This window comes from Myotis myotis, unplaced genomic scaffold (genome assembly GCF_014108235.1).
Source record: "Myotis myotis isolate mMyoMyo1 unplaced genomic scaffold, mMyoMyo1.p scaffold_m19_p_2, whole genome shotgun sequence".
In the NCBI taxonomy this organism is placed as follows: Eukaryota; Metazoa; Chordata; class Mammalia; order Chiroptera; family Vespertilionidae; genus Myotis; species Myotis myotis.
In genome coordinates this window covers 212,006,522-212,032,128 of record NW_023416324.1, presented here as the reverse complement: position 1 = coordinate 212,032,128, position 25,607 = coordinate 212,006,522, and the positions used below count along the sequence as shown (strand labels likewise).

The 25,607-nt window shown below is 51.3% G+C and overlaps 1 protein-coding gene across 2 annotated transcripts in view; it reads left to right on the top strand.

Moving 5' to 3' along the window:
* The window catches only part of IGSF5 (immunoglobulin superfamily member 5), a 34,660-nt gene extending 9,362 nt beyond the window's left edge, over positions 1–25,298 (top strand). Inside the window, exons 3-9 of one of the 2 annotated variants that reach the window (XM_036351577.1) lie at positions 659–976; positions 1,957–2,256; positions 11,767–11,904; positions 15,564–15,579; positions 16,840–16,922; positions 18,158–18,291; positions 24,883–25,298. In XM_036351577.1, coding sequence (XP_036207470.1) covers positions 659–976; positions 1,957–2,256; positions 11,767–11,904; positions 15,564–15,579; positions 16,840–16,922; positions 18,158–18,291; positions 24,883–24,978 — 1,085 coding nt within the window. In that variant the 3' untranslated portion in view covers positions 24,979–25,298. The remainder of the gene's footprint in view (positions 1–658; positions 977–1,956; positions 2,257–11,766; positions 11,905–15,563; positions 15,580–16,839; positions 16,923–18,157; positions 18,292–24,882) is intronic. The other variant, XM_036351578.1, reaches the window with a different exon arrangement.
* The last annotated feature ends 309 nt before the right edge of the window (positions 25,299–25,607 follow it).

Sequence of the window (25,607 nt, the reverse complement as noted above, 5' to 3'; positions counted from 1 at the left end):
AGGCCCCGGTGACAGTACCATCTTCTTGATGCTTCCAGATGACTTTCCATGACGGTATATGCAGGACCCAACCTCCATCCCTCTCCAGCTGTTTTCCTTCCCTCGCAACCTTGTTCATCCCCCAGCCACAGACACTGTCCTAAGGGCCCATGTGGGGGCTCTCAGGGTGCAGGGGGAGGGCATGGGCCATGATCACAGCATGTTGGGGTCCCCAGCCTCTTTGTCCCCTCCCAGCCCTGGGAGAAGTTCCCCCTCATTTCACCAGGAGGAGAAATGCTCATTTCATCGTGAGGCTGAACAACTTCCCTGCAGCGACAGAGCCGGGCTCGTGGTGGCTCTCTGGGCCACGCTGGGGTCAGATCCTTGAGGTCACATCCGCAGGAAGAGGAGGAGGGGCACTGCTCCGTCACTGCCAGCCCAGCTGGGGTGCTGAGGACTGTGGAGCGAGGAGAGGGCCGTGGGAAGGAGGGATGGAGTGGCTTCCTGTCCATGGGCAGCTCCTGATCATCTGGGAGACCTGGTGCTGGGACCAGTAAGACCTGGGATCTGAGCCATAGGACAGTCACGCGGGGCTCACAGCTTGTTTGCAGGAGGGTTAAACTCTACAGTTGATCGATATCGATTCATTCACTTACTTGGAACACGGGGTGTCTTTTAGCCTTTGGTTCCAGCTACCAAATCATAGAAGGACCCAAGAACGCCACCGTGCTGGTGGGCCAGGAGGCCCGCTTCAACTGCACCGTCTCGCGGGGCTGGAGCCTCATCATGTGGGCTCTGAACGGCACGGTGGTCCTGAGCGTCACGCCCATGGGGGTCATCATCACCAGCAGCCACTTCACCTCCGAGAACTACACGGAGGGCGACGACTTCACCTCCGAGATGATAATCCACGACGTGCAGCTCAGCGACGCGGGGCACATCAAGTGCAGCCTCCAGAACAGTGGCCGCGAGGGATCTGCTTTCCTTTCCGTCCAAGGTGCGCATGCGTGCGGGGGACTCGAAGAGGCACGTTTGGAGTTCATTGGGGTCAGTGTCAGGGAAGTGGAAGGGACCTGCTGAAGTGCAGGCCATAGAGGGTGACCTATGGGCACCTTCGGCGGTGTGACACTCAGTACTCTGAACTGATGAATGAATGTGTTCTCGTATTTATCACCTCCCTCTCCTCTCCCTTTTTTTTTTATTTTTCTTGTGTTAATCCTCACTGAGGATATTTTTCCATTGGTTTTTAGAGAGAGTGGAAGGGAGAGAGAGAGACAGAGAGAAACATCGATGTGAGAGCGACGCATCGGTTGGTTGCCTCCTGCACGATATGTGCCCTTGACCAGAACGGAACCTGGGACTCTTCAATCTGTGGGCTGACGCTCTAGCCACTGAGCAACTAGCTTGGGCCTTTTTTTTTTTTTGTTTAATGTCTGGGTTAGTTATCAGTTAGTGTTACCCTGAGAATTCTTCTGAACTGACAAGTGTTTGTTGTTGTGTTGTTGATTTCTCTCCTGCCTTCCTCACGGCCTCTGTGTCTACGTTCTTCCTTTCTGTTTCTCTCCCTCCCATCTCTTCTTCCTGTTTCTATGATGAAGACTCTTAAAGACAGGTTTTGTCACTTTCCCATCTCATCCATGTTGGTACCTGCTAGCTTTTCTGGAATTATATCCTGGAGGTCTTCTGGGGCAGGTAGAGCGAGGTGGCGATCATTGCCTGTCTCCAGTCTTTCATATGCTTGCCTCTATTTCTTTGCCTACATCATTGTTTTTGACTTTACCCCTCTTTCTTCTGTGGGTCTGGACAGTGCAAACAAAGACATAGATAGAAGCTGAATGAAGGTTTCCCACTACGGCCACGGCCACTCTGGGTTCGGGGAGGCAGTACTCCTGCAATGTGATTGAAGGAACAATGGAAGCAGACCTGGGACAGAGAGGCATGGCCACACCTTCAGAATGTTTCTCTTTTCTTCTTTAGTTGTGGGGGAATTGCTCGTTCGCACTGACAGTCTTGTAGTCATTGAGGATGAACCTTGTAATGTGACTTGCCGTGCGGTGGGCTGGAACCCGCTCCCGGAACTTTCCTGGGAGATCGGTGTCCCCGTGAGCGATTCAAGCTTTCACTCCGTTCTGGAGCCGGACGACCCTCCAAGTGTCCTGAGCATCCTGGCTCTGACGCCGAGAGGCAGTGGGAATCTGACTTGCGTGGCTAAGATGAAGGGGCTGCAGGCCCGCGATTCTCGCACGATAAACCTTACTGTGGCTCCGCCTCACTCGGGTAAGTGAAGACTCCTTGCTTTACGTAAAGCAGGTTATTATTGCATACTTACGTTTTATATGCCCTGCTGCCTAACCTCAATGTTTAGGGATCTTGATTTCAGGTAGGAATGGAGACAAATTACTTAGAGAGTTTCAGCTTAATGACCCTGCAATGTTACTGGATTTTAAAATTTCATCTTCCAAGTATCCACTTACAGATGAAACATCACTAAGAATCTCGACAATTAGTAGCATGAAACGGCATCAAGTTCAGAGATAAATACTTGAATTCAGCGTTTCCCCCCAGTTTTTACCCTTTGTTCATGTTTGATCCCATCCCTGGGCCCGTATGAAGCAAGCTCTTCTAACATTAGAGGAGGGTGCCCAGTGCTCTCAGATTCCTCCCAATCTTAGTGGGATTATAAGGTTTCATTTTTTGAATCTTTATTATTGAAAGCATTACATATGTCCCCCCTTTTCCCTATTCATCCCTTCTAGTCCCCTACCCCAGGCTTTCACCACCCCATTGTCTGTGTCCATGGGTTATGTATATATGCATACAAGTTCTTTGGTGGATCTCTTCCCACCCCCGACCCCCCACTCCCGTCTTCCCTCTGAGATTCTGTACTATGGCTCTGAAATATGTTATGTTTTAAAAAGCTATAAACAAATGAAATCTTGCTCTGGCTATCTGCAACAGGTGGGGCTAGAGGCAGGTAAAACTGGAAGCAAGGAGGTCCCTGGTAGGTAATCTATGCGAGAGGAAATGCCCAAAGCCGTGGGGATAATTGCACGAGATATTAAGGAGCGAGATGGACAGAACTGGTGAGTAAGTAAGTACGGGGAAGAGAAGGAGGAGAATAGGGCGATACCAAGCGCTCAGGCTTGGTAACTTGCTAGACAGAAGACATAGAAGGGGCACTGAAGTTTGGGAGAGGAGGTGTTGAATGTAGGTTTGGACACAGAGTTCGTGAGGGAGGGGCCATCCAAGAAGAGATGCCTGGGAAGTAGTTGATTCTCTGGGCCTCAGAGCCCAGGAGAAACATCGGGGCTGGACACCTACACCCGGGCATCTTGGTCATAGAGAAGCAGTAAGAATGAGCGAAACTCGCCAACGCGGCTCTGTCTGTGGAGACACGTGAACACCCTCATCTTACACAAGAGGAGAGAAAGGGAGGGAGGCCTAGGGAAGTGCTGTGCTGCGCCAGGCCATCCCGTGGCCGGCCTTTTCCTGGCATGAAAACTCCTTCCCTTCAGAGCTTTCAAAGTGTAGAACAAGGCTATAGCCAAAGCAAGGTGATGATGATGATGATAGCAATGATAACAATAGCAAACAGCACCACAGCGCTTACCCAGTAAGGACCCTGCTTTAAACCTCTCACCTATTAACCAGACTCGCCTGCACAACCACCCTCTGTGGAGGCTGCTACTGCTGTTGTGAAGGGGAGGAGACAGGGGCACAGTGTTGTCTGGAGTTTGCCCACGTCCCTAGAGCTGGTAACAGGCTGGAGGTGACCCTGCCAGTCTGCCTTCAGAATCTGCTCACCTGTCAACTCTGCCCCCCGCACGTGAGCAGCCACTTGGAGGCTGGAGGAGTATCCGGGGGCCGACGAAACCAAGTATGAGTGGGTAGCTGAAATAACAGAAGTGGATTGTCTCACAGTTCGAGTCTGGATGTCTAAAGTCAAGGTGTCAGCAGGGTTGGTTCCGTTAAAAAGTATTTTTATTGGTTTCAGAGAGGAAGGGAGAGAGAGATAGAAATATCAAAGATGAGAGAGAATCATTGATCACTGCCTCCTGCACACCCGCTACTGGGGATCGAGCATGAGATCTGGGAATGTGCCCTGACTTGGAATCAAACCTCAATCTCCTGGTTTGTAGGTCGACACTCAACCACTGAGCCACACTGGCTGGGCCAGGTTGGTTCCTTTTTTTTAAATAAATATATTTTATTGATTTTTTACAGAGAGGAAGGGAGAGAGATAGAGAGAAACATCGATGAGAGAGAAACATCAATCAGCTGCCTCCTGCACACCTCCTACTGGGGATGTGCCCACAACCAAGGTACATGCCCTTGACCGGAATCGAACCTGAGACCTTTCAGTCCACAGGCCGACGCTCTATCCACTGAGCCAAACCGGTTAGGGCTGGGTTGGTTCCTTTTGAGGGCCATGAGGGAGCATCTGTTCCAGGTTTCTCACCCCCTCCACCCCCACTTCCCCACCACCACTTCTCATGGTTGCTGGCCATCCTTGGCATTCCTTGGCTTGTAGACACATTGCCCTGATGTCTGCTTTCGTCTTCACGTGGTATTCTCCCTGTGTGCTTGTCTGTGTCCAAATTTCCTTTCTTAAAAATAAGGACACTAATCATATCAGAGTAGGGCCCATTCTCTATCCAATCTGACCTCACCTGAACTAAACGGTATCTTCTATACTCTCTTCCCAAATAAGGTCACATTCTGAAGTACTGGGAGTTAGTACTTTAACATGAATTTGGGGGTGGGAGGGGGAGACACAATTCAGCCTGTAAGAGGTGGTGTCCCTTGAGCTGTGAAAGGCCATTCAGAGCCCAGCTGTGCTCAGCATGAGAGGCACTGTGTCCTGCAGGGCCTGACCCCCGTGCAATCCCACACAGGCTCGCCCCGACGTTAGGCCCTGGTCTCTGTCTCCAGCTCAGATGCCCCAGAGGCCAGGAGGCCAGCAGAAATGAAAGCATGAGCGAATACAGGTCAGGGAGAAGACAGAGCCGAGGGGCCAGACAGCCGCCCCCGTCCGTGGGGAGCAGCAGTATCTGTCCGTGGAGAGCAGCTGGTGTTGCCCCAGGCCTGGGGACCGGGGCTACCAGACCTGTGACCTGCTTCTGGTGCGCCTCAGTGCATCTGAGAGTCAAGGACACAGAAACTGGTGTCCCTTTGATTTTTAAGTCAAGGTAAATTTATTTCAGCTTCTGAAGCGGAAAGGAACTTAGGTTAGTTTCCAGCAAGACTCGATGAGAAGAGGAAGCTGGAATTCAGCCAGCTTGCTCCTCTCCTTCCAGCTCATTATTGTGAAAATTAAAAAAAAAACAACCCCAGAAAAGTTGCAAGAACAGGATGGCGAATACCTAGATACAACAAATGTTTACACTTGTCACACTTCTTTCTCTCTCCCCTTTTATTGTTTTTCTTTCTTTCTTTTTCTTTTTTTGCGGAATGATTTGAGTTAGTTGGAGACTTTATGACACTTCACCCTTAAATACCTCAGCATATGGTTCATGAGAACATGGCCAGTGTGTGTATCCCCAGTGCAGGGGGCAGTCAGGAAATTGAACATTGATATAGTACTGCTATACAACGTACGGTCCATATTTGAATTTACCCACTTTCCTTTGTAGCTATTCCCCCCCAAACCAACTTCCAGTCAAAGGCCAAGCGTTGACGGTCAGATATTCTTAAGTCTCCTTTCATCTTCAACCGTTCACCCACCTTTTCTGTCTTTCCTGATATAAACATTTTGAAAGGTGATTTTTGCAAGATGCCCTTCCATAGATTTGTCAGAGTTTTCTCCAACACACTTTGATTGAGGCTAAACATTTTTGTCAAGACGTGGGTGAAGTTAGTGGGCACGTGAGGCCCATTTTCTCTCTCCTTGATAGTGAGTTTGATCATTTGGTTAAGGCGGAGAACCCGGAGTTCTTCATTGCAAAGGTGCCTTTGCCTTTATAATGAACACACAATCTGGGAGACTGTGTGAATTTCTTGTTTCTCAGTATTTTTTACCCGATAGTGTTTACGTTCACCGGTAGGTCTCTGCCTGAAGCAATTATTGGTTGGTGGCTATGAAAGAGTGATTTTCCGGTTTCCTCATTTTTCTGTATTCATGAGTTGGTATTCCTCTGTAAAGAAAAGACTTTCCTGCCCCTTCCTTCCTTTTCCTAAACACAGCTTTAGTGTGGACTCATTTTTACTCATGACATTGTAATTCTGCTGCTAAATTATTTACTTTGACGCTCAGCTTGGCTCTGGCGTCCTGACATGTCCTATTCGTTTTTGAGCACTTGGCTCCGTAGGATGTTCAACTCCCACCGTTCCCCTGTCCTAGCCCCAACCCTCCATGTCTCCGGCCAGCCACCCGCTTGCTTTAAGCTCTTTAAATCTGATATAGAGTGCCCTGGGCTTTGAATAGGCAGATTGAAAAAAAGGTCCATCAGCACCAAATGGAATGAAATTGTGTTTAAACTACGCATCTTAAAAAAGGAATAATGCAGCCAGCAGCTCTGGTCTGAAGGATGATGCCCATGGACATGGATTAGGGAGCTGAGTTGCCTGCAAAGGTTTTCTGTTGTAGCGGAGGGCGAGGGGCACTCAGCTCCCCCCGCCGGCGGAATCCTTCCTAGACCAGGACAAGGGCAGTGGGGAGCCTCAGTTAGGGCAGCTGGAGTCCCTTCTGCCTCACAGAGGGGGCGCAGTGGGGGCCTCGCCATGAGTCTTACTTTATTGGGCTCGTTTGGAAAAGGGTAATTTGTTTCTAAATTATTCATCAGATTCCAGAGCAGCTGGTGGCTGGCTGCGTGGTGTGTGTTTTATGTAAGTTTTAGTAGCTGGGGGAGCTGGTGACGAGAAGGCTCCAGGAGCCCCCCAAGTTCCCGGCCAGTCCAGAAGGGACCCGTCCGGCTTCTTCAGGAGTCGGACCTGCATCAGCCCTGACACCCGTGTCCAAAAAAATGCCAGGAATTTGTGTTCATTTCCAGAACGATGCCTGTGAAGGCTGCCAATGGCAGTTCAGGAAGCCGAATTCTTCCAGGCAAAAAGTTGTATGAAGTACACATTGATTTTTTTTTTTTTAAAGGAAAGGGCTAATGCCAATGTTTTATAAAAATCGATTTTCTCGATTCCAGAAGCAATGTGAGCTCCAAGCACCGCAGATACGTGTAACCGAAAGCCCTCTCATGCCTGCCTGGAGAGAAGCCCCGACAGCCCCGTCTGCCCACCTGGGTGGCTTTCTCCTGCTTTAATGCGTGGGCTGTGAGATGCTAAAACAGTGTGATCTTTGCAGGACACACGAGCATCTTGTAGAATGGAGTGGCTCCTGGTGGTCACCTTAGCTTTGTGAAGAGTGGCAATTGCAAGGGCAGAGGAGAGTGGCTGGAGGGTCAGGTCCGAGTCATACGTGGCTCTGGCACTGGCTGTGTGACTGGACAAGTCACCGACCTGTGGGCGCAGTTGTCCTGCCTGTAAACCGAGCGGGAGAAGAACAGGGCAGACGCTCTCCCTGCTGCTGCCTGTCAGTCTCGGGGGAGCTTCAACACCGAAGGACCCGCCCCGCAGGCTCTGATTTCATTGGTCTGCACGGGGCCTGGGAACTGGCATTTAATAAAGCTCCCAAATGACTCCACTAGGCAGTTGGGGTTGGGGACCACTGAACTGGAAAATCGCAAAATTTAAAGCTGATTTTTAAAACAAATACACTGACAATGGACTAAAAGAAAGATAAATATCCTATATTGATAAATCAAACGTCATGACCCAGGTCGGGACCTGAGTCAGCCTGGACTCAGAGCCAGCTGGCCCACGCCCCCGCTCTGTGACTCTGGGCAGGTCACCTGACTTCTCCTTGCTTCAGTTTTCTTGTCTGTGAAACGGGGACTGTGAGACCTGCCTATGGGCTGCTGTTGGTGTGAGGAGCAGTGGGTCAGCGCCCAGAGGACAGTCCCTGCCTCAGAGCCACAGGACAGCAGGGAGGGGTTGTCATCATCGCTTTCCTGGATGCAGGGTCCTTCCCGGGTCCCTCCCGGGTCCTTTCTGGCCCGCATGTGTTGCAGGTGACATTTGTGTCAATCCAGTTGGTTTAGAGAAGCTGTACGCGCCCTTTTGGAGCCTGAGTGCTTCTGTGAGAGCATCTGGGAGGTGCTATTTTCCTTTTCTCCACAGATGGGAAAAGGACAGCCTCCCCGCCGAGGCTGGTCGCACCGTAACTTCAGCAGCACAGCCGTCAGGTGCAGAAGCCAGGGGAAGGGACGTAGGCGGAAGGCAAGCCGTGTGGACGTGGAGATCATCTCCCTCAGCCACGTTGCTGGGTCACGCAGGTATAGCGTCCTCATCCTCTCAGCAGGGCCCAGGCCGCCTGACCTGAGCCATCACGCCCCCCTTCACTAGAGGCCCTTGTTGGGGCGGTGTCTGCCCGGACGCCCTGTTTCCTGTGAGACCTGGGCTGTATCCTCCCCAGGAGGGGTGGTCCGTATTGGACAGCTGTGGGCAGAATGGACACACGTGAGTCCAGCCCCTGCCCTTGATCGTTGTACCCAGTCTCTTTGTCCCACGTGATTCATCTGTAAGACGAAGGGGCTGGATTAAGGATGAGCTCATTCCAAGATTCTGTGTTTAGGGCCACTGTCACCATGTTTGATTTATCAATATAGGACTACTATTTATTTTTCTTTTAATCCACTGTCAGTGTATTCATTTAAAAATTAGCTTCCTACTAAAAATTTCATGCTGTTTGGGCATATGTGTATGCAGATCGGTATACATATATTTGTCACATCTGATAAATTAAAAATTATTATGCTATATAATAAAAGGCTAATATGCAATTCAACCAAACAGCAGAAAGACTAGTCCCCATGACACCCACTGACCACCAGGGGGCAGGCGCTCAATGAAGGAGCTGCCCCCTGGTGGTCAGTGCACTCCCACAGGGGGAGCGCCGCTCGGCCAGAAGCCGGTGGTGGGAGCCTCTCTGCCTCCGCGGCAGTTGGACATCCCTCGAGGGCTCCCGGACTGTGAGGAATTTTGTGTACAAATTTCGTGCACCAGGCATCTAGTTAAAATATGAAGGGTTCTTCTGCGAAGCTCTCGTCCAAATTACACCTCTTCCTGGCACACACGCCACGCCCTTCTTTGGCTCCACGGTGGCAGAGGGAGACCGCCAGTCTCTGCCAGGTGTCCAGCTCAAGGCTGGATTACTCCCAACGGAGTGTGGTCACAAAACAGGGAGTGAAGGCATGAGCCGTGGGCACCAGCTGCCGCCCTAGTGACACTTTGGGGCTTTTAGGGGCGTGCAGGCATCACTTAGCTGAACCTGGTGGTTGAATGAAGGGACAAGGGTGTGCGTGAGGTCACAATACTGCCCACTCTCTCCCGCGATTTGGTCACCAACCCCTGGAAGGTGGCCCTTCCCTTTCTTTAAACAGGCCCTCCCTGAGGGTGAGCCATCTCTGTGCTAGGTGGTGTCAGGACAAAGGTGACCGTGTCCAGGCCGGTTGGCAGCAGCTGGGCACGCTGACAGTTTTCTTCAGCGGGGAGCACTCCGGTGAGGCAGCCGTGTGGTGACTGTTTCCAGGGTGAATTGGAAGCTTATCTTTTGAATCTTCAGCCAGACCTTCGTGTGTAACCGCAGCTGCCTCCCTTGCTGTGAAAGCTCCTCATATGGTCCCACTTCAGTGTGTAAGCAGCCTCCATCGGACGGAACTGAGGATGGCCACAGCCGTCTCGCACAAGCGCGTCATCCCTGAGTGCCCTCAGCATCTCACGAGCATCTCTTGAGTCTCTGAATAGCCTGGTGGGAGCAGGACCTGTTATAGACGATGAACCAGAGGCCAAAGGGAGCTCAGTGGTCCCACTGACACAAGGCCCAGAGACCACCCTATGAAAGCTTCATTGATTTATTAAAAAATATATATTTTATTGGTTTCAGAGAGGAAGGGAGAGGGAGAGAGAGAGAGAGAAACATGAATAACAAGAGAGAATCAGTACTCGGCTGCCTCCTGCACACTCCTACTGGGGATGAGCCTGAAACCCGGGTATGTGCCCTGACTGGGAATTGAACTGTGACCTTCTGGTTCATAGGTCGATGCCCAACCACTGAACAACACTGGCCGGGCGAAGCTTCATTTATTTAAAAGCAAACCTTGTCTTCCTTCATCGGAAGTCTGTTGCTTTAATATTTTCTAATGACTAGGAGCTAATGAAATGGCATGCCTTTACACTGAGATACTCCTAGGCACTCAGGGTGGAGCGGCAGCCTGCACTGAACCACAGCTCACATTTAAACAGAGGAACCTCAGAGTGGTTTGCCTGCACTGGGTTCCCCTAGGTGGTCCAGGCTCTTTGGCGCATTGGTGAAGTTCCCACAGCGCGGCGCTAGGGGGCGCTGTCCAACAGAACTTTCCCCGATGGAGCCATTGTTCTGGGTCTGTGGCACCGGAGCCCTTGCAATGTGGCCAGTGGGACTGAGGCGCTGAGCACTGAATTGTGTATAATTTTAATTAATTTAAATTTGAATGTAGATAGCCTCAGGATGTGTGTGTGTTGGAGAGCTCTAAGGCAGCGGTTCTCAACCTATGGGTCGCCACCCCTTTGGGGCTGAACAACCCTTTCACAGGGGTCGCCTAAGACCATCGGAAAACACATATATAATTACATATTGTTTTTGTGATTAATCACTATGCTTTAATTATGTTCAATTTGTAACAGTGAAATTGGGGGTCACCACAACATGAGGAACTGTATTAAAGGGTCGCGGCATTAGGAAGGTTGAGAACCACTGCTCTAAGGCGTGGCTGTAACAAATCAAATTGGCTTTTCTTCTCTCCTTCCTTCTCTTTCCACCTCCTTTCATTTCCGGCCCCCCTTCCTCCCCCCCAGCCTTTCTCCCCCAACTCCACCAGGGCTGCCCCCCAGCCTTTCTCTCCCCCACTCCAGGAGGACGGGACAAAATAGGATGGCGGAGAGGACTAAGGAAGGTGGCCCTGAAAAGCCGAGGAAAGAGCAGTTGCTACATGGGAAGTGAATTCGTGGGTGGGGACTGGGTGGCCCTGGAGTGAAGGCTTGGCATCGAGTTCCTTCCCGAGTGACCCTTCCTCTATCGGTCCTCGTTTCCTGTGGACGCTGAGCTCTTGGCAGGTGGGGACATGGAAGCGAGAACCGAAGGTCCACCTCTGGTCTTGTCCAGCAGTAGCTGCTCACCAAGCATTTATTTTTAATATTTCTTAAAATTTTTATTGATTTCAGAGAGGAAGGGAGAGGGAGAGAGAGAGAGAAACATCAATGATGAGAAAGAATCATTGATGGGCTGCCTCCTGCACGCCCCTCACTGGGGACTGAGGCCACAACCGGAGCATGTGCCCTGACCGGGAATGGAACCGTGACCTCCTGGTTCATAGGTTGACACTCAACCACTGAGCCACACCTGCCGGGCTCACTAAGTATTTCTTGACTAAATAAAGGCGGTCAGAGCAGGAGGATCATTCCTCCAATTGGGTGCTGTTGTCCGGCGCAGTCTCACCTATGTCTCAGGCGTGGGAGAGGTGCTCAGTGTTACTAAGCAGGTGTCTATTGGCGGCAGCAAGATTGTAGCGGAAGATGCTGTCAAGGGGTTGATAACTCGCACTCGCAAGGGAAGTGCCCATGGCACCTCGGGGCAGCGGGCAGGGTGGCTGTCACAGTACTGGAAACGTAACCTAGCGTCCAGTGTGGCAGAATCAGGGTGTCATGCTCAGACGGGCCAGCATCACTAAATGTGTGTTTTTCTCTCTTTCGACCTCACAGGCAGTATTGATAAACTAGGTTCCTCGTTGCCTACCTGGGCCATAGCCCTACTTGCAGTGTCATTCTCGTTGCTTTTCATCCTGATCGTTGTTCTGATTGTAATCTTCTGCTGCTGTGTCTCCCGGAGAGAGAAAACAGGTAACTTCTTTGTTCCTATGGATTTGTACACATTTTTAACTCTTGGTACCTACAGTTGAAGTTCATGAGCGCCTCAGCTCTTCCCCAAAGTACATTGGCTGTCGGAGCCATGAAAGGAGCCGTGTGAAATCGGGGATGCATGTTCTTAAGGAAGGAAGCCATTCCTTGGGGGCCGGGTGCAGGGGGACAGGTCTTCCCACCTTTGCAAAGGTGATGAGGTGGCACCTTTCTCACCAAAGACATCGACTGATTTGTGTGTTTATCTGCGAGGATATAAGGCTATTGTGCTGTGTCATTTAGGTGCCATGTTTTGTGTATTTTTTAAAATCTAGAATAATACCTACCTCTCCCAGCACTGATTAGTCCTGAATTGTTTTGTTTTGTAGAATTCCAAGTCTTCCTTTGTAGGTGAATGTTGACATAGTGGTAGAAAGAAAAATCAAAAGGCCTCCTGTTAACCGAAATAGCACAAATAAGATTCATGAAAATCATTACACATTTCTTCTGAGTGGGGTCTTCAGAGCTACCCCAAGGTCCATGGAAGCAGTGGCCTTGTTTGGGGGTCAGGCTCCACACTGGGGTGGGCTTGTGACGTCAGAAATCACAGAGCCTTTGGCATGCGGACGGCTCAGGACTTTCCAAGTGCTGAAGGGGTCTCCATCCTTCTCCTTGTCTCCAAAAACCTTCACCTACTTTTATTTGAATATTTTCTTCAATTAAGTCATTTTTCTTTCTTTCTTTTACTTTGTAATATATTTATTTTTGTCGATAGTATTACAGATATTTCCCATTTCCCCCTCCTCTACCCAGCAGCCCCTACCCACACCCCCAGGTCTTCAGTACCCTATTGGCCATGTCCACGGGCTATGCATGTACATCCCTTCTCGTTCCCCCAACCCCACAGCGAGGAAGTCATTTTTCTTAAAATCAGAATTTTGATGTTAGGCTCCATGTTGGTTTAGTTGTGTTTTTAATTTTACGAACACGGCCCGCCGTTTGGTGAGTGCTTTTTGGGGGTGTGCCAGGCACCGTGATAGTCCGTAAAGAGCGTGGCCTCGCCTCAGCCTCACGGTCTAACCTTCGCTCTCGCCTGGAGCTGGTTTGTGATTGGGGCATTGACTTTGTGATGCAACTTTATTCCCAAGGAGACAAAGTGAAAATTCCTGAACTCCCGTCGGCCCAGTTTTGATGGGAGCTTGTTTTTACCTGGGAGTCACAGAGAGACAAGTCAAATAAAATAGACCGGGATTTAAATGGAAGCTACTGGGTGACTTGCCCTTTGATTCAGAGCTAACCAGGGTTATTCAGTGCTGTGGGATGGCTCCTGCCCCCACCCGCTGTGGCAGAGTCACAGAACATCCTGCTTGCTTTGATCCTGCTTCCTACAGGCTTTTGTCTGCTCCCCACCAGCCTAGGAAGAAGGTTTGGGGTGCTGGTGGTGCCCGGAGCAGATGCAGAACCACTGTTCTCTGGCTCTTAGCTTCCTCATTTGCAAAATGGGAATAAGTCTTATCCTACAGGGTAGTTGTGAGAATCAAAGAAACGAACATATTACACGTTTCTGCGATTCATCCTAGAATTTACCTTTTATTTAACTCTGAGATGATAAACCCGTGTAAGAGTGAGATGTTTCTATTCCCCTGTGAGCTGAGGTGCCGGGAGCCTGTCCATCCTTGCTGTTTCAAGGGACCTGGCATATATGGCATACTGTTCTTAATATGTTTGCTCACCTTCTTGGCACTATGTGTTTTAACCAAGGTCACCTCTCTCAGAAAGGTTGTTTCCCCAGGTAGGGATTTTCCCCTGAAGTTAGGGAGGGAATAAAACCCCTTAAGTGCCAGGCGGGTAATTAATCACTTTAACTACGAACAATCATGCTTAAACTACATAATCTTTACTCCCTGGAATGGAGATAAGAAACGCCCTAACCTTTGGAATAGAGATTGATAGGATTGGAATCAACTGGTATAAATACAGATGTAACAAGACAACAGGACACAGAACCTAGACACAGAACGTAGACACAGAACCTACACAGAACCTAGAGACAGAACCTAGCGAGAGAACATGGCAAAAGATCCTGGACTAAACCTGACTAAGAAATTGGCAAGAGAACCTGACTAGAACCTGGTGACTGAACCTGGCTGGGGAACCTGGACAGAACCTGGCTGGAGAACTTAGCAAGAGAACATGGACACAGAACCTGGCTGGAGATCCTAACCAGAACTTCGCTGGAGATCCAGACCAGAACTTGGCTAGAGATCCTGGCTAGGCTGCTGATCAACTGAACACTGTCTCTGTGTCATTCCTTCTTCGCTGACTCCGTCCACACCTTTGGGGACCCCTGGACCTGCTGGGGTTGGACCCCAGCACTGAGGGCCTGTGACAACCTCCTCGCAAGGCCCACCCCCTCGGGTGTAACTCACAACAGACACGACGCCTCACCTGGATGTCAATGGAAGGGATCCAGCCAAGTCCTGGGCTTCCCCGTGATAGTTATTTCCGTGCTTGCAAATAGTAAACATCACATTTTCTTAAAAGTATTTCTGACGTTCTGCTTGGCTGGTGCCTGGAGAACTCTCAGTTCTGACCAGTTACCTGGGGGCTGACTGAGGACGGCGGACCCCACTCAGTTGGCCTGGAGGCGTGTGGCCACAGCCTCTAGCCGAGGGGCTGAGTGCCCGGTGCCCGGGAGGCCAGCGGTGCTCCCTCAGGACCAGGCCACCTCTCTCCTCCAAACACGATTGCGTCTGATGTTCAGTGTGGGCTGTGAATCAGCAGGCGTTAGAACTGAAAATAAGTGAGAACATCATCTAAACAATGAGGAAAATGAATGCTTTTTAGATCTCCTGAAGCGTCCTGAATAGAAGGCGGAGGCAGGGAAGCAGAGATGTGGAGGACAAGGGCCTCAGAGACCGATGGTGGGGGCTGGTGTGTGGCCCTGTCACTCCCCATTTTCAAGTTCTCATTTCCTCCCGCCCAAGAGCCCATTGAGTAAACACATTAGCAATTTAAACAGCCTTCGGGGGGGGTGTGGTGGGGGGGATGACGCCGACGAACACAATTGTATGAATTGATACCATTGATACATATTAATTGAAACCATATCTTAGAGCTATAGAAATATAGAGCTTAAGCAGTATAACGCCTTCTCTGCTAAAAATATGGTAATGCTAATATAGTGGTGTCTAGTCTGTTAAAAATATGACTGCATTAACACCTACCTCTTGCATTGTTGTGACGATTAGATAAGACAATACCTTGCACAGGCTGGCAGGGTGCGGGCACCCAGTGGGTCCTGCGTGAATGGCAGCAGGCGTGGAATGCAGGGCAGCCCTGCCTGCAGGGCCAATGCTGTCTTTATCATCTTGCTAGTCAACTGCAATAGTCACTAAGCACTTAGTAGGTCCCTGCCATGTTTCAGGCACTCAGGGGTTATTAATATTTATGATAGCAAGGAATGAGTTCTACTTTCCTTATGCGTAGAAGCCATTTGATCATTCTGGTAGGGGAACTTAAAACCTACTGGGTCACCTGTTCAGTAATGTGTTAAAATCAGGGGAGTCTATAAAAAGTGATGAGATTTTATTTTCAGAATTACTGTCCTGATTTTGCTAATATAATTTCATGTGTTTTTTTTTGTTTTGATTTATTTTCAGAATCCAGTTCTCTAAGGTAAGTTTGAAATAACATCTACTTTCTTAAAACAAAACCAAATGAAAAACAACCGAATAGCAACACCACACACACACACACACACACACACACCCCACGTAACTGAAGGATTTTAGGACTCTGCTACTCAAAATTAAGTACTGAAAACGGACAACTCTGACAAGCCCTTATGCCACCACAGACGCCAATGGCGACATGAAGGGTGGGATGCACCAGGTGGGTTGCGGTCCGCTTTTCCTGGCTCTCAGGAAATTGGAGGTTTTCTGCTTGGTGTCTGGCATTTGCAACTTTTTCCACAAGAGGACACTGTGCACCATGACTCTTGTCCCTCCTGCTTTGAGTCAAGGCTCGGGACTCGAGGACCATTGCAAGGATGTTGGACAGCCAGGCTGAGGTCTCGCGGGGTGGGTCAGGGCACATGAACCTGGCCAGGCGGATATCACAGTAGGTTCACTGCTGTATGTTGGAGAGGGCGGCCTGGAGTAGCTGCGAGCACTGTTAAGGCAGCCGTCCTGTGGGACTCGGTGGCAGAGATGTACTGCTGTCTGCTTCACTAAGGCCCCTATGGGTGGCCACCTGTGCTATTTGCAGTTCTTGCCACTGTAACTAGCTCACGAATGAGCATGCTTTCAAGTAAACCTTTGCATGTATCCTAGACTATTTCCCTATAATAAATTCTGACTGGTCAAGCATGACTATTTACAAATCTTTGGATTTCCATTGCCCAACTTCCTGTCCCTGGGAAGCTGCGCCGATTTCTGCTCTATTTTAGAGGCTGCTTTGTGCTTTATTTTAGAGGCTGCCTTTTTATTTTAGAGGCTGCATGCCTTTTCTATAAAGAGTCAGAGAGTAAGTACTTCTGCTTATGTAGGCTGCATGCTCTCTATCACAGCTACTCAACTCTGCTGTTGTAATATGAAAGCAGCTGTAGACCGTAGGTAAGCAGACAGGTGTGGTGTGTTTTAATAAAACTTTAGTTATAAACACAGGTGGTGGGCCAGATTTGGCCTGAGGGTTGTAGCTTGCCAACCTGCTTTATTTGGTCACTGGAATCTGAGGGTTGAGAACTGACTTGGGAGTGGAGTCCATGGGCCCCGTGTGGGTGGCTGTGAGTGTCCACGCTGAGGCTCACCACCCCAGAGCCAGGGCCGAGCTGCAGCTTGTGCTACGTTCAGTGTGTGAGAATGCTCTGGGCGGAGCAGTGCGAACTAAACATCCATCGCTGACTAACGTTTGTTTTTTTAAATGGTCTAATTCTAGGAAATCTGCAGATGTGGAGACAAACCAAGAAACTTTTGAGCCAAAGTTAAAAGGTGGAAATGAGAACTATGGCTACAGTGCAGGTGAGCCGAGAACCATGCGAGCGGGCGGGGAGGATGTACGCAGATGCGGGGAGGATGTCCACAGATGCAACCCGATTCTGAAGTCTTTTTGAGCATCTTGATATCTTGCCTTGAGAGGGTACACTCCCAGTGGGGCCACTTCCCGGAAAGCATGGTCACTAATAAGAGGCGGGCGTAGGATTTGAACTCAGATCCTTTTGTAAGGCAGACAAATTTCTCCTTAGCAGTTGGGGAAGGAGGCCTGGCCCTAAAAAGTTGTCTGGCAAAGTAAATTCCACAGAAAGATTTTAAGTTAATCAAGTCTTGCTGAGAGGCCTGAGAAAACATCCCCTCCCCTAACAACAGCCCCCCTCCCCACCCCCCCGACTAAAATTTGGACTTAATTCTCAGCAGCCCCATTCTTTTCTTTCTGCCGAGGCTGCCTCCCATGGACATTCGGATGGCCTGCTTTGGATGTTAAAGACCTCCACAAAGCATTGACTATGTCCTTTGATAATCTGACCTCAGCTTCTTGCAGCATTTCCTGTGGGCAAATATTCATTCATCAGTATTTTGCGCCATGAATCTAGTAGCTTGACCAGGATCACGGCCCAGACCAACCCTCTCGCTTCGCTTCCCCACCTGCCCTGTGTTTGTTTATTTTCCTCGGACAGCAGTTAAGGCTGTGGATTCACCTTGCCCCTGGGTGACACGAGTATGTCGAGAGAGGAATCGATTTCGAGCCTGTTTGCCATATTTTTATTTCCTTAGAAAACTTAAGTTCTGAAAGGATGTGACCTCCAGGGAACTTTAAAAAGAGTCTGTGGCCGTAGCTGGTTTGGCTCAGGGAATAGAGCATCAGCCTGCAGACTGAATGGTCCCGGGTTTGATTCCGGTCAAGGGCATGTACCTCAGTTGCAGGCTTGATCCCCAGCCCTGGTCAGGGTGTGTGCAGGAGGCAACTGATCGATGTGTCTCTCTCAGAGCGATGTTTCTCTGTCTCTCCCTCTCCCTCCCACTCTCTCTAGAAAATCATGGGAAAATGTCCTCAGGTGAGGATTAACAAAAACAAACAAACAAACAAACAAACAAACAAACAAACAAACAAACAAACAGAACAGCCTGTGTCTGGTTAAGGGTTATTTTGTGCCAGGGGTGCTGTATTACACACGACTGCATTTCTCCGTAAATCGGAATTGTTAGCCTGTGCAGTTTGGCTTTGTCGCATGTCACTCTAAAGCCATCTTCTGTTGCAGAGTCGGCTTCCCCCCCTGCCAAGTCCTCCGGCTCCAGCCTTCCCACGCAGCAGAGCAGCAGGCAGCCGCAGCAGGTGACGCAGCAGTTGATGCAGCAGGTGACACAGCAGGTGATGCAGCAGGCGACGAAGCAGGTAATGCAGACCTTTCCACCTTTTCTTTCCACTTAAAAATTCTCACCTTGTGGTTTTATTTATTTTAAAAAATTTTTTTTAAAAAAATATTTTATTGATTATTTTACAGTGAGGAAGGGAGAGAGATAGAGTGCTAGAAACATCGATGAGAGAGAAACATCGATCAGCCGCCTCCTGCACACCTCCCACCGGGGATGTGCCCGCAACCAAGATACATGCCCTGGACCGGAATCGAACCTGGGACCTTTCAGTTCGCAGGCTGATGCTCTGTCCACTGAGCCAAACCGGTTATGGCTCACCTTGTGGTTTTAGGTCAGGGTGGAGAGACTGTCTCCTGCCAAGGGCCATGTGGATGTTTATAGCATCATTTGAGGGCTACACAGAATTATCAAATGAGCCTGCTATATTTGGTCAAACATTTAATTAATTCACCCCGAATGCCTTGGCAGGGCCAGACCAAATGATTTCTTGGGCTTTGTATGGCCCGCGGGCCGGACGTTCCCCACCCCTGTTTTAGGTGGATGATGCGAGAACACGGCCTTTACTCACCTCCAGGGCCACTACCATCCCGGAGGGAACAGGGCCATGACATGTGGCCTTGCTTGTCCCTTGTAGTGGGTTTTGGGGAGAAAGACCAGAAGTTGAAGCAGGGCTTGTAGATCTTGAGGTGTCTGTTGGACATCCCCCGAGAGATGTTGCGTGTGCAGCAGGGTGCACAGCCTGGACTCCCTGGGAGAGGCATGTGTGTCGATATTGCTGGTTTGAAGGCAATTCTGATGGGTGCAGTCCTTCTAAAGGACGTTAACGTCAAGAAAACAGTCGCTTTGGGATCGTGAGAACACAGTATGTTAATTTTCGGACACAGAGTCAGCGTCGGTTGGCACACATGAATGACAGTTTATATGCAGAAAATACAGTTCTTTTTATCTAAAATCATACTAGGCAGAATAGAAGTCATAGAACCATTTTTCTGGCCCATAGAAATACAACCTTAAATGAGAAGCGAATTTTTACGACCCTGCGATGGTGTCCCCAGTAAGAACGGACGTTCTCCCCTTTTGGCTGCTGGGAAAGCCGGCCTCGCAGACGGGTTTCCACCAGCGCCACACCAGGGGCGCTGGCCCTGCTCTCGGGAGTTGCTGCCTGCGCAGCCCCATCGCTGGCGCCGAGTAGACGCGCACTGAGTCCCCAGCAGCTCCAGCAGTAACAGTCCTCCCTGCAGTTGGGGTGCAGCTCAATCCGTACATCTTGCCAGTGCAGGGCTGTGCCTCACAGGCCTTCGGGCCAGGGGAGCTCTGACAGATGCTCACGCCTATCAGGAGGGCCCAGCCAATGCTTTAGGAGCGATGGCAGCCAGGCGGGAAGACGGATGTGGGGTCTGTGGCGCAGAGGAGCAGGGGCTACGTGACAGATCGTGAGCTCAGGCCACTTCCTCAGGCCGGTGCCAGGAAGATGGAGAGATGCGGGCTTCTCATCAAGGCTGCTCTCTTGATGGTTTAATCTGGTGCTGGGAGGGATGGCTGCGGAGGTGCGGGGGTCCCCTTTCGAAGGGTCGGCCTCTTGACTAAGAGGTGGCCAGGGAGGGGAAGCCATCGCCAGGCTGTGAAGAATGTTGCCTGTCAACCCCCACACCTGGACCTGAGTGGGGTCATGGGGTGATGAAGGGGCTCCCCCACCCAGCGCCAAGCACGGTCACCCCAGAAGACGTCCAAGCCCACCATTGCTTCCGTGGCTTTTCCGTAGTTGCCTTTCGTCACGTGTCTTTCCACCAGACCAGCCAGCGTGCGGGGGTCTGCGTGGGGGCTGGGAGGTGGGGAGGAGATTCAGAAGAGGGTCCGATCCGAGGGTCCCTCTGAAATATAGATGAGGACAAGGGGGAACCCTAGATGCCTTTGGAAACAGGAATGGAGGGTGACGTTTCGGAACTCTGGATGCCTCTTAAATGTTGCTTTGAAGACGCACAGGGAGAGAAATTTAAGAAGTTTCTGCTACTTGGACATGCAACCAGCTAAATAATCTATCGGTGGAAACAGAACAGTGGCCATCGTGCTGGCCCGGAGGGCTGGGGACACCCCGTGTTTCCTAAAGTGTTTGCGAGGCTTGTTCGTGGGGAGCCGTGCGTGTCGGCCCAGAGCGCTGGGTCCTGAAGGAACAGACAGGATGCGAGGAAGGGGAGCTGGTTTGCCTGGCTGGAAACTTCTGAAGGGTGTTTAAATAGCTGGATTTTCCTGCTTAGAGTCGGGGACTCGGGACAGGCAGCTCTGAAGAGGCCATGTTTGATTGCTAACCACAGGGTGCCTTTGCCCAATGGGCCCAGGTGCTGTGTGCAGGTGCCCTTTGGAGAACTTGGACTTGAGCATACCATGGGCTGTGTTTCTCCTGAGGCACTTATAGGAAAGGGCCAGGCCTAGGAGCATGCCAGCTCCTTCTGTGCCCTCGGCCCAAGGAGGACATGGGCCTGCACGTGGTCAGCTGGCCACTGGAGAGCCTCCGGTGGCCAGGCCTCTGCTTGAAGAAGCAGGTCAAGGTGAACCTGGCATAGAGGGTCCTTTTAGACCTCCCTGAGGCCAGGCCTGCAGCCCTGGGCTTAGTGGTCTCGTCCTTACTCTTCAGGCCGATGAGGACCTCCTTCAGGAGTCACAAGGCCACCAAGCCAGCACAATGCCACCTGCACGTTCTTTTCCCTTTACCGCTCTCCATTCTGCAGTGAGCCTCGCCCCTAAAGGGCCCAGGAGAGGCAGCCGAGTCCTTCACAGCCCCTCCCCACCTTGTCCTTTCATCCCGGCCTCCTCTCTGCAATGACTCCAATTTGCCACGCTGCTACCTGGACTGCTGCTGGGTGTGTGTGTGTGTGTGTGTGTGTGTGTGTGTGTGTGTGTGGTTTCCATGCACCCAGCGGACTCCTGCCCGAGAAGCTGGTTCATTTGAGTCCTGGGCTGTTGACCACAGGTTACACCACTTTGTGGAACCTGTGCCATAGGATTGGGTCCTGAAAAGCATGTAGATTAAACCGAGAGGGCTCAGGCTGACTCAGTGGGCAGCAAAGGCCAGCCCAGTCTTCGCCGTGGGGAGCTGGTGGGTGAGGTGCACGTCTTGCAGTGGAGACAGTAGCTCCCGCTCCCGCTTTGCTCCATGGAACCAGGTCTGAGAGCAGGTGACCTTGGTTTTGTCATCAGTACGGCAACTGCCCTGTACGCGTGTCTGTCCCGTCTGCCCTCCGGCTCTCCCACCTGCCTGGCCTGCCGGTCTTACTAGCCCATGGCATTTTCAGAAGGGCTCAGCCAGCGGTGGCCATGGATGCCCCACGGTCAGCACAGCCATGCTGGGGCCTCCCCGAATCGAATCGCTCTTCCTCTGAGGGCGGTGTCACCAGCAGGGTGATGCCGGGAGTGTGAGCACGGGGCACGCTCATCTGCTGAGACTCACCATCCAGTCACGACAAAGATGTTGGAGCAGCGCAGGTGAATGTGTAGCGAGAAAATAACGTTAGGCTCTGGGTCTCTGAAGAAACGTGAGTCATTCCATGCCAAGTGCCATTTCACTCCTTAGGGGTCTCGGGACTTTGGTTTTCTTCAAGGGTCACCGTTCAAACATGACCCGGGGGGGCGGGGTGGGGGGGGAAGCCTGCAGGGCCCGGGCTGCCAAAGGGCGTTGTCTGTGTGGCCTTTGGAGGCCGATTCTTGGTCCCCACCTCTGGTCCACCTGGCTCGGGGAGTTGGGGGGTGGGGAGGGAACAGTCTGAGCAGCTGTGTTTCGGAACGGCCTGCGGGGGTTCTGATAGGTGGCTGGGTTCGGGGTTATTGGCTGCCTTGTAGTGAGATGGAAGTGAGGGGTGCTGGGACAGAGTGGGGCATTGCCAAAGACCAACTCGTCTGCTTTGCAATTTCACACCACCCGGTAAGTACCATTTCCTCAGAGTCCAAAGGCATTCATGGCGCCTGCACTGACTACACAGCAGGGTTGTACTAGACCTCTCCCCGGGGCTGGCGGTGCCCGGACTCTTGCTGGAATCACGTGGACCCTCTCCAGGTAGCGGCGGGTGCAGACACTGGGCCCTGGAGTGTGGCCCACAGCCAGCCCAGCACTGAGGGGCAGGCAGCGTTTCTGGGTTACTCTCCCCCGCGCCTTCAGTGCCAGCCTTCCTGTCCCTGGGGACAGTGTCTGTAGCGCTGGAGGAGGGACTGCAGAAGGCAGCCACCGTGGTCTGAAGCTAAGGGGTCGGTGGCTGGCGTAGGTCGGAGCCATCGATGGCTCTGGGTCGGGTACCATGATGGGATGAGGCACCTGGTGACTCTCGGAGACCCTTTCCTCACTCACCCCACCTCTCAGCCCACTCCCCGCCGGGGTCTCCTGTGGGCCCGGCATTCTTTATCAGAGGCTGAGGGAGGAAGCAGTCCTTGCTCCTGCCACCAGGAGGCAGGAATGGGGATCCCCACGAATGCTTCCTGCGTGGGGAGGTGCACCTAACACCCGGGACGTGCTCGCTGGGTGGGTGTCCCACGGGTTAGGCAGTGGCTCTCAGCACAGGGAGGCTCGGTGGGTGCAAGTTCAGTGCACACTCCCGGGCCTCTCCCAGGCTTTCTGGGCCGGACTCGGGGAAATCGGGCCAGAGAATGGGTATTTTTACCACGTGCCCCGCGGGTGATCCGCCTGGAGGAGAATGTGCTGTGGCCCGGCGTGCAGACAGGGCACTGTTTCCGGGCAAGAGGCAGCTTGGAGAGCAGGGGGTGGGGAATGACGTGGCTCTCAGGAGCCCGCTGCCTGTGCTGGCCGCCCGTGCAGGGAGGAACTGGCGGTGCTGGTGGGGTGTGTGACGAGTGTCAACTGGAGAAGTCTCCACGCAGTCCACAGAGCTGGGGGACACCTTTCAAATGCCTGTGTTTCAGATGGGCCCTGAGGCACACTGCGTTCAGTGTGTGTGAAAGAAACAGGATCTCAGGCGGTACAGACCCCCGATCATGCGTTCAATAGAAGGAAGGTTTAGAAGGAAAAACAGACAGATTTTCAAAACTGACACATACCCACCACGACACTTTCCTACCCAGTTATTCCCATTCGGACCAAACCTGCAGTGGTAACACTGTCGTTATCTCCCAGACGCCGGTTTCTGTCGGTGAACAACAGGCAGCCAACCCAGGTGCAACCTCCCGCCAGGCACATTAGGACGAAACGAAACGAATGAAAACAATTAGAACTTTGCACTAAAAATTACAGCTGACGGGAAAGGCAAGCGCCTTTTATTTTTATCCGAAGTCACGGGGTTTGGAAATGGGTTTCATCTTGATGAATATTTAATACAAACAATCCTTCCCCCACCCCCCATCCCCCCATCTTTCCAGGCATCAATTCACTGTCGGTTTATTTTTCCGGTTATTTTAGGCAGCCCTGTGTCTTTCTCTGCCGCGCCTGTCAGTTTGGGGGGATGAGAGTATGACAACCTGAAACCTGGAGCAGATCTTCCCTGTTAGTCCCTCTCCTGCTGAGATCGACATAAATCAACCCCTGGTGCATGTAGGGACAGCCTGCGTCTGTGCAGCGGGCAGGGAAACCTAGGCCAGACCGTGAGAGCGCAGTCCCCGGCCCAGCCACACAGAGGCGCTAAGCGGTCCCCTCCGCTCTCGGCCTGTGTGATTGGGAGGCGGTGAATGAAGCCCGGAGCTGGAGTGATTCTGTCCCGGAGACTGACTGCCATTCCATCGCCGCGTAAATCATGCATGGGGCGCGGTTCCATTATTTACGACGTTGGGTGCAGCCACAGCACCTGGAGTCGGAGCCGGCGTTCTCAGCGCCGGCAGGAAAGCAGGTAGCACGCATTTTAATGGGGCGAAACCCTCAGACAGGCCGTGGCCCCTCGAGGAATGAGTGGGTGGCTCGGGATTACACTTCAGAAGGAGAGGGGTGATGACCTCTGGATGGAGCCAGATGGGTGGTGTATGTGGAGCAGGTCCTTCAATTTTACCCCCGTCCTTCAGAGGGACTGTGCGTTTTTAAGGTTATAAATATTGTATATTTTTATACAAAAGCTAGAATTTCCACAGGAAAATCGAAAGACAAAATGATGCATCTTTGCAGGAATTTGCCTTCATACAAACAAATATTGATTCTTTGAGCTGGGTGGCTCTTTAGATCCTGAACTTGGGAAACTTCTAGAGTGTGTTATTGAAAATACTTTAGTAGCCCTAGCCGGTTTGGCCCAGTGGGTAGAGCATTGGCCTGTGGACCAAAGGGTCCTGGGTTCGATTCTGATCAAGGGCGTGTACCTTGGTTGCAGGCTCCTCCCAGCCCTGGCCCTGGTCAGGGTGCATGCAGGAGGCAACCAATGTGTTCCTCTTACATCCATGTTTCTCTCTGTCTTGCCCTCTCTCTTCCACTCTCTCTAAAAGATCAATGGAAAAATATCTTCGGGTGAGGGTTAACCAAAAACAACAACAACAAAACCCAAAAAAGAAGAAAATACTTAAGGAAGGCGCTGTGTTAACATGTGGGTTCCTTGCTGCACCCTCATTTTCTCTGACCTGGCGAGTGGGGCTCCCTCCGCAGTGCGCCTGCAGTGACCTCAGCCTCTTTGACCAGCCTTTCCCTCTGTTGCAGGAACCCGAGCTCCATCAGCAGGCCCCAACGAGTCGCCCGCACGTCTCCTTTTACACGGTCGGTCCCAGGATGACCAGGAACGTGACCTTAGTGTAGTGAGGCTGCTGCACTTGGCTGATGACCTGCACACGGCCTGGTCAGCATTGCTCTCCCGAGGCCCAGCCCGCCGGCGTTACCTGGAAGCGGCGATGTTGGAATCATTGAAACGGATATTTCAGTGAGAGAAGGAACCGTTGTTCCCAACTTCCCAAGTAGAAGTTCACTCTTCATGTGTTTCAAGATTCCAGTGACTTCTGTAAAGTTACTAAGTCACCGCACACTCCTGCTTGCTGGTCCAATGAGTCTATAGCCTGCCATGACTTTAAACATGTTTTTGTTACCTTACATCATATAAAGGTTATATGTGTGTCTGTGTACTCCGTGGGCATTATTGCATAGGATCAGTGGAAAGAAGCTGAAAGTTAGGATCCGTCAGACATCTAACATTGCCTGGGAAGCCAGAACCAGGCTACAAATAAGATCACATTCTAAAGCAGGTGAGCACCTGGTGAAATATCTCACTGGGCATGTACATGGAGACATGCATTTTTATCTGCCCCCTTATCAGCTGCTCTCACGGCCTCAAGATGACGCAGATGTGGATGTGCAGGAGGTGTAGCTCGCATACCACAAACACTGGTGAAGCTGGAAATGGGTAATGTGTTCCTTGTGTTTTGTGTTGTTAA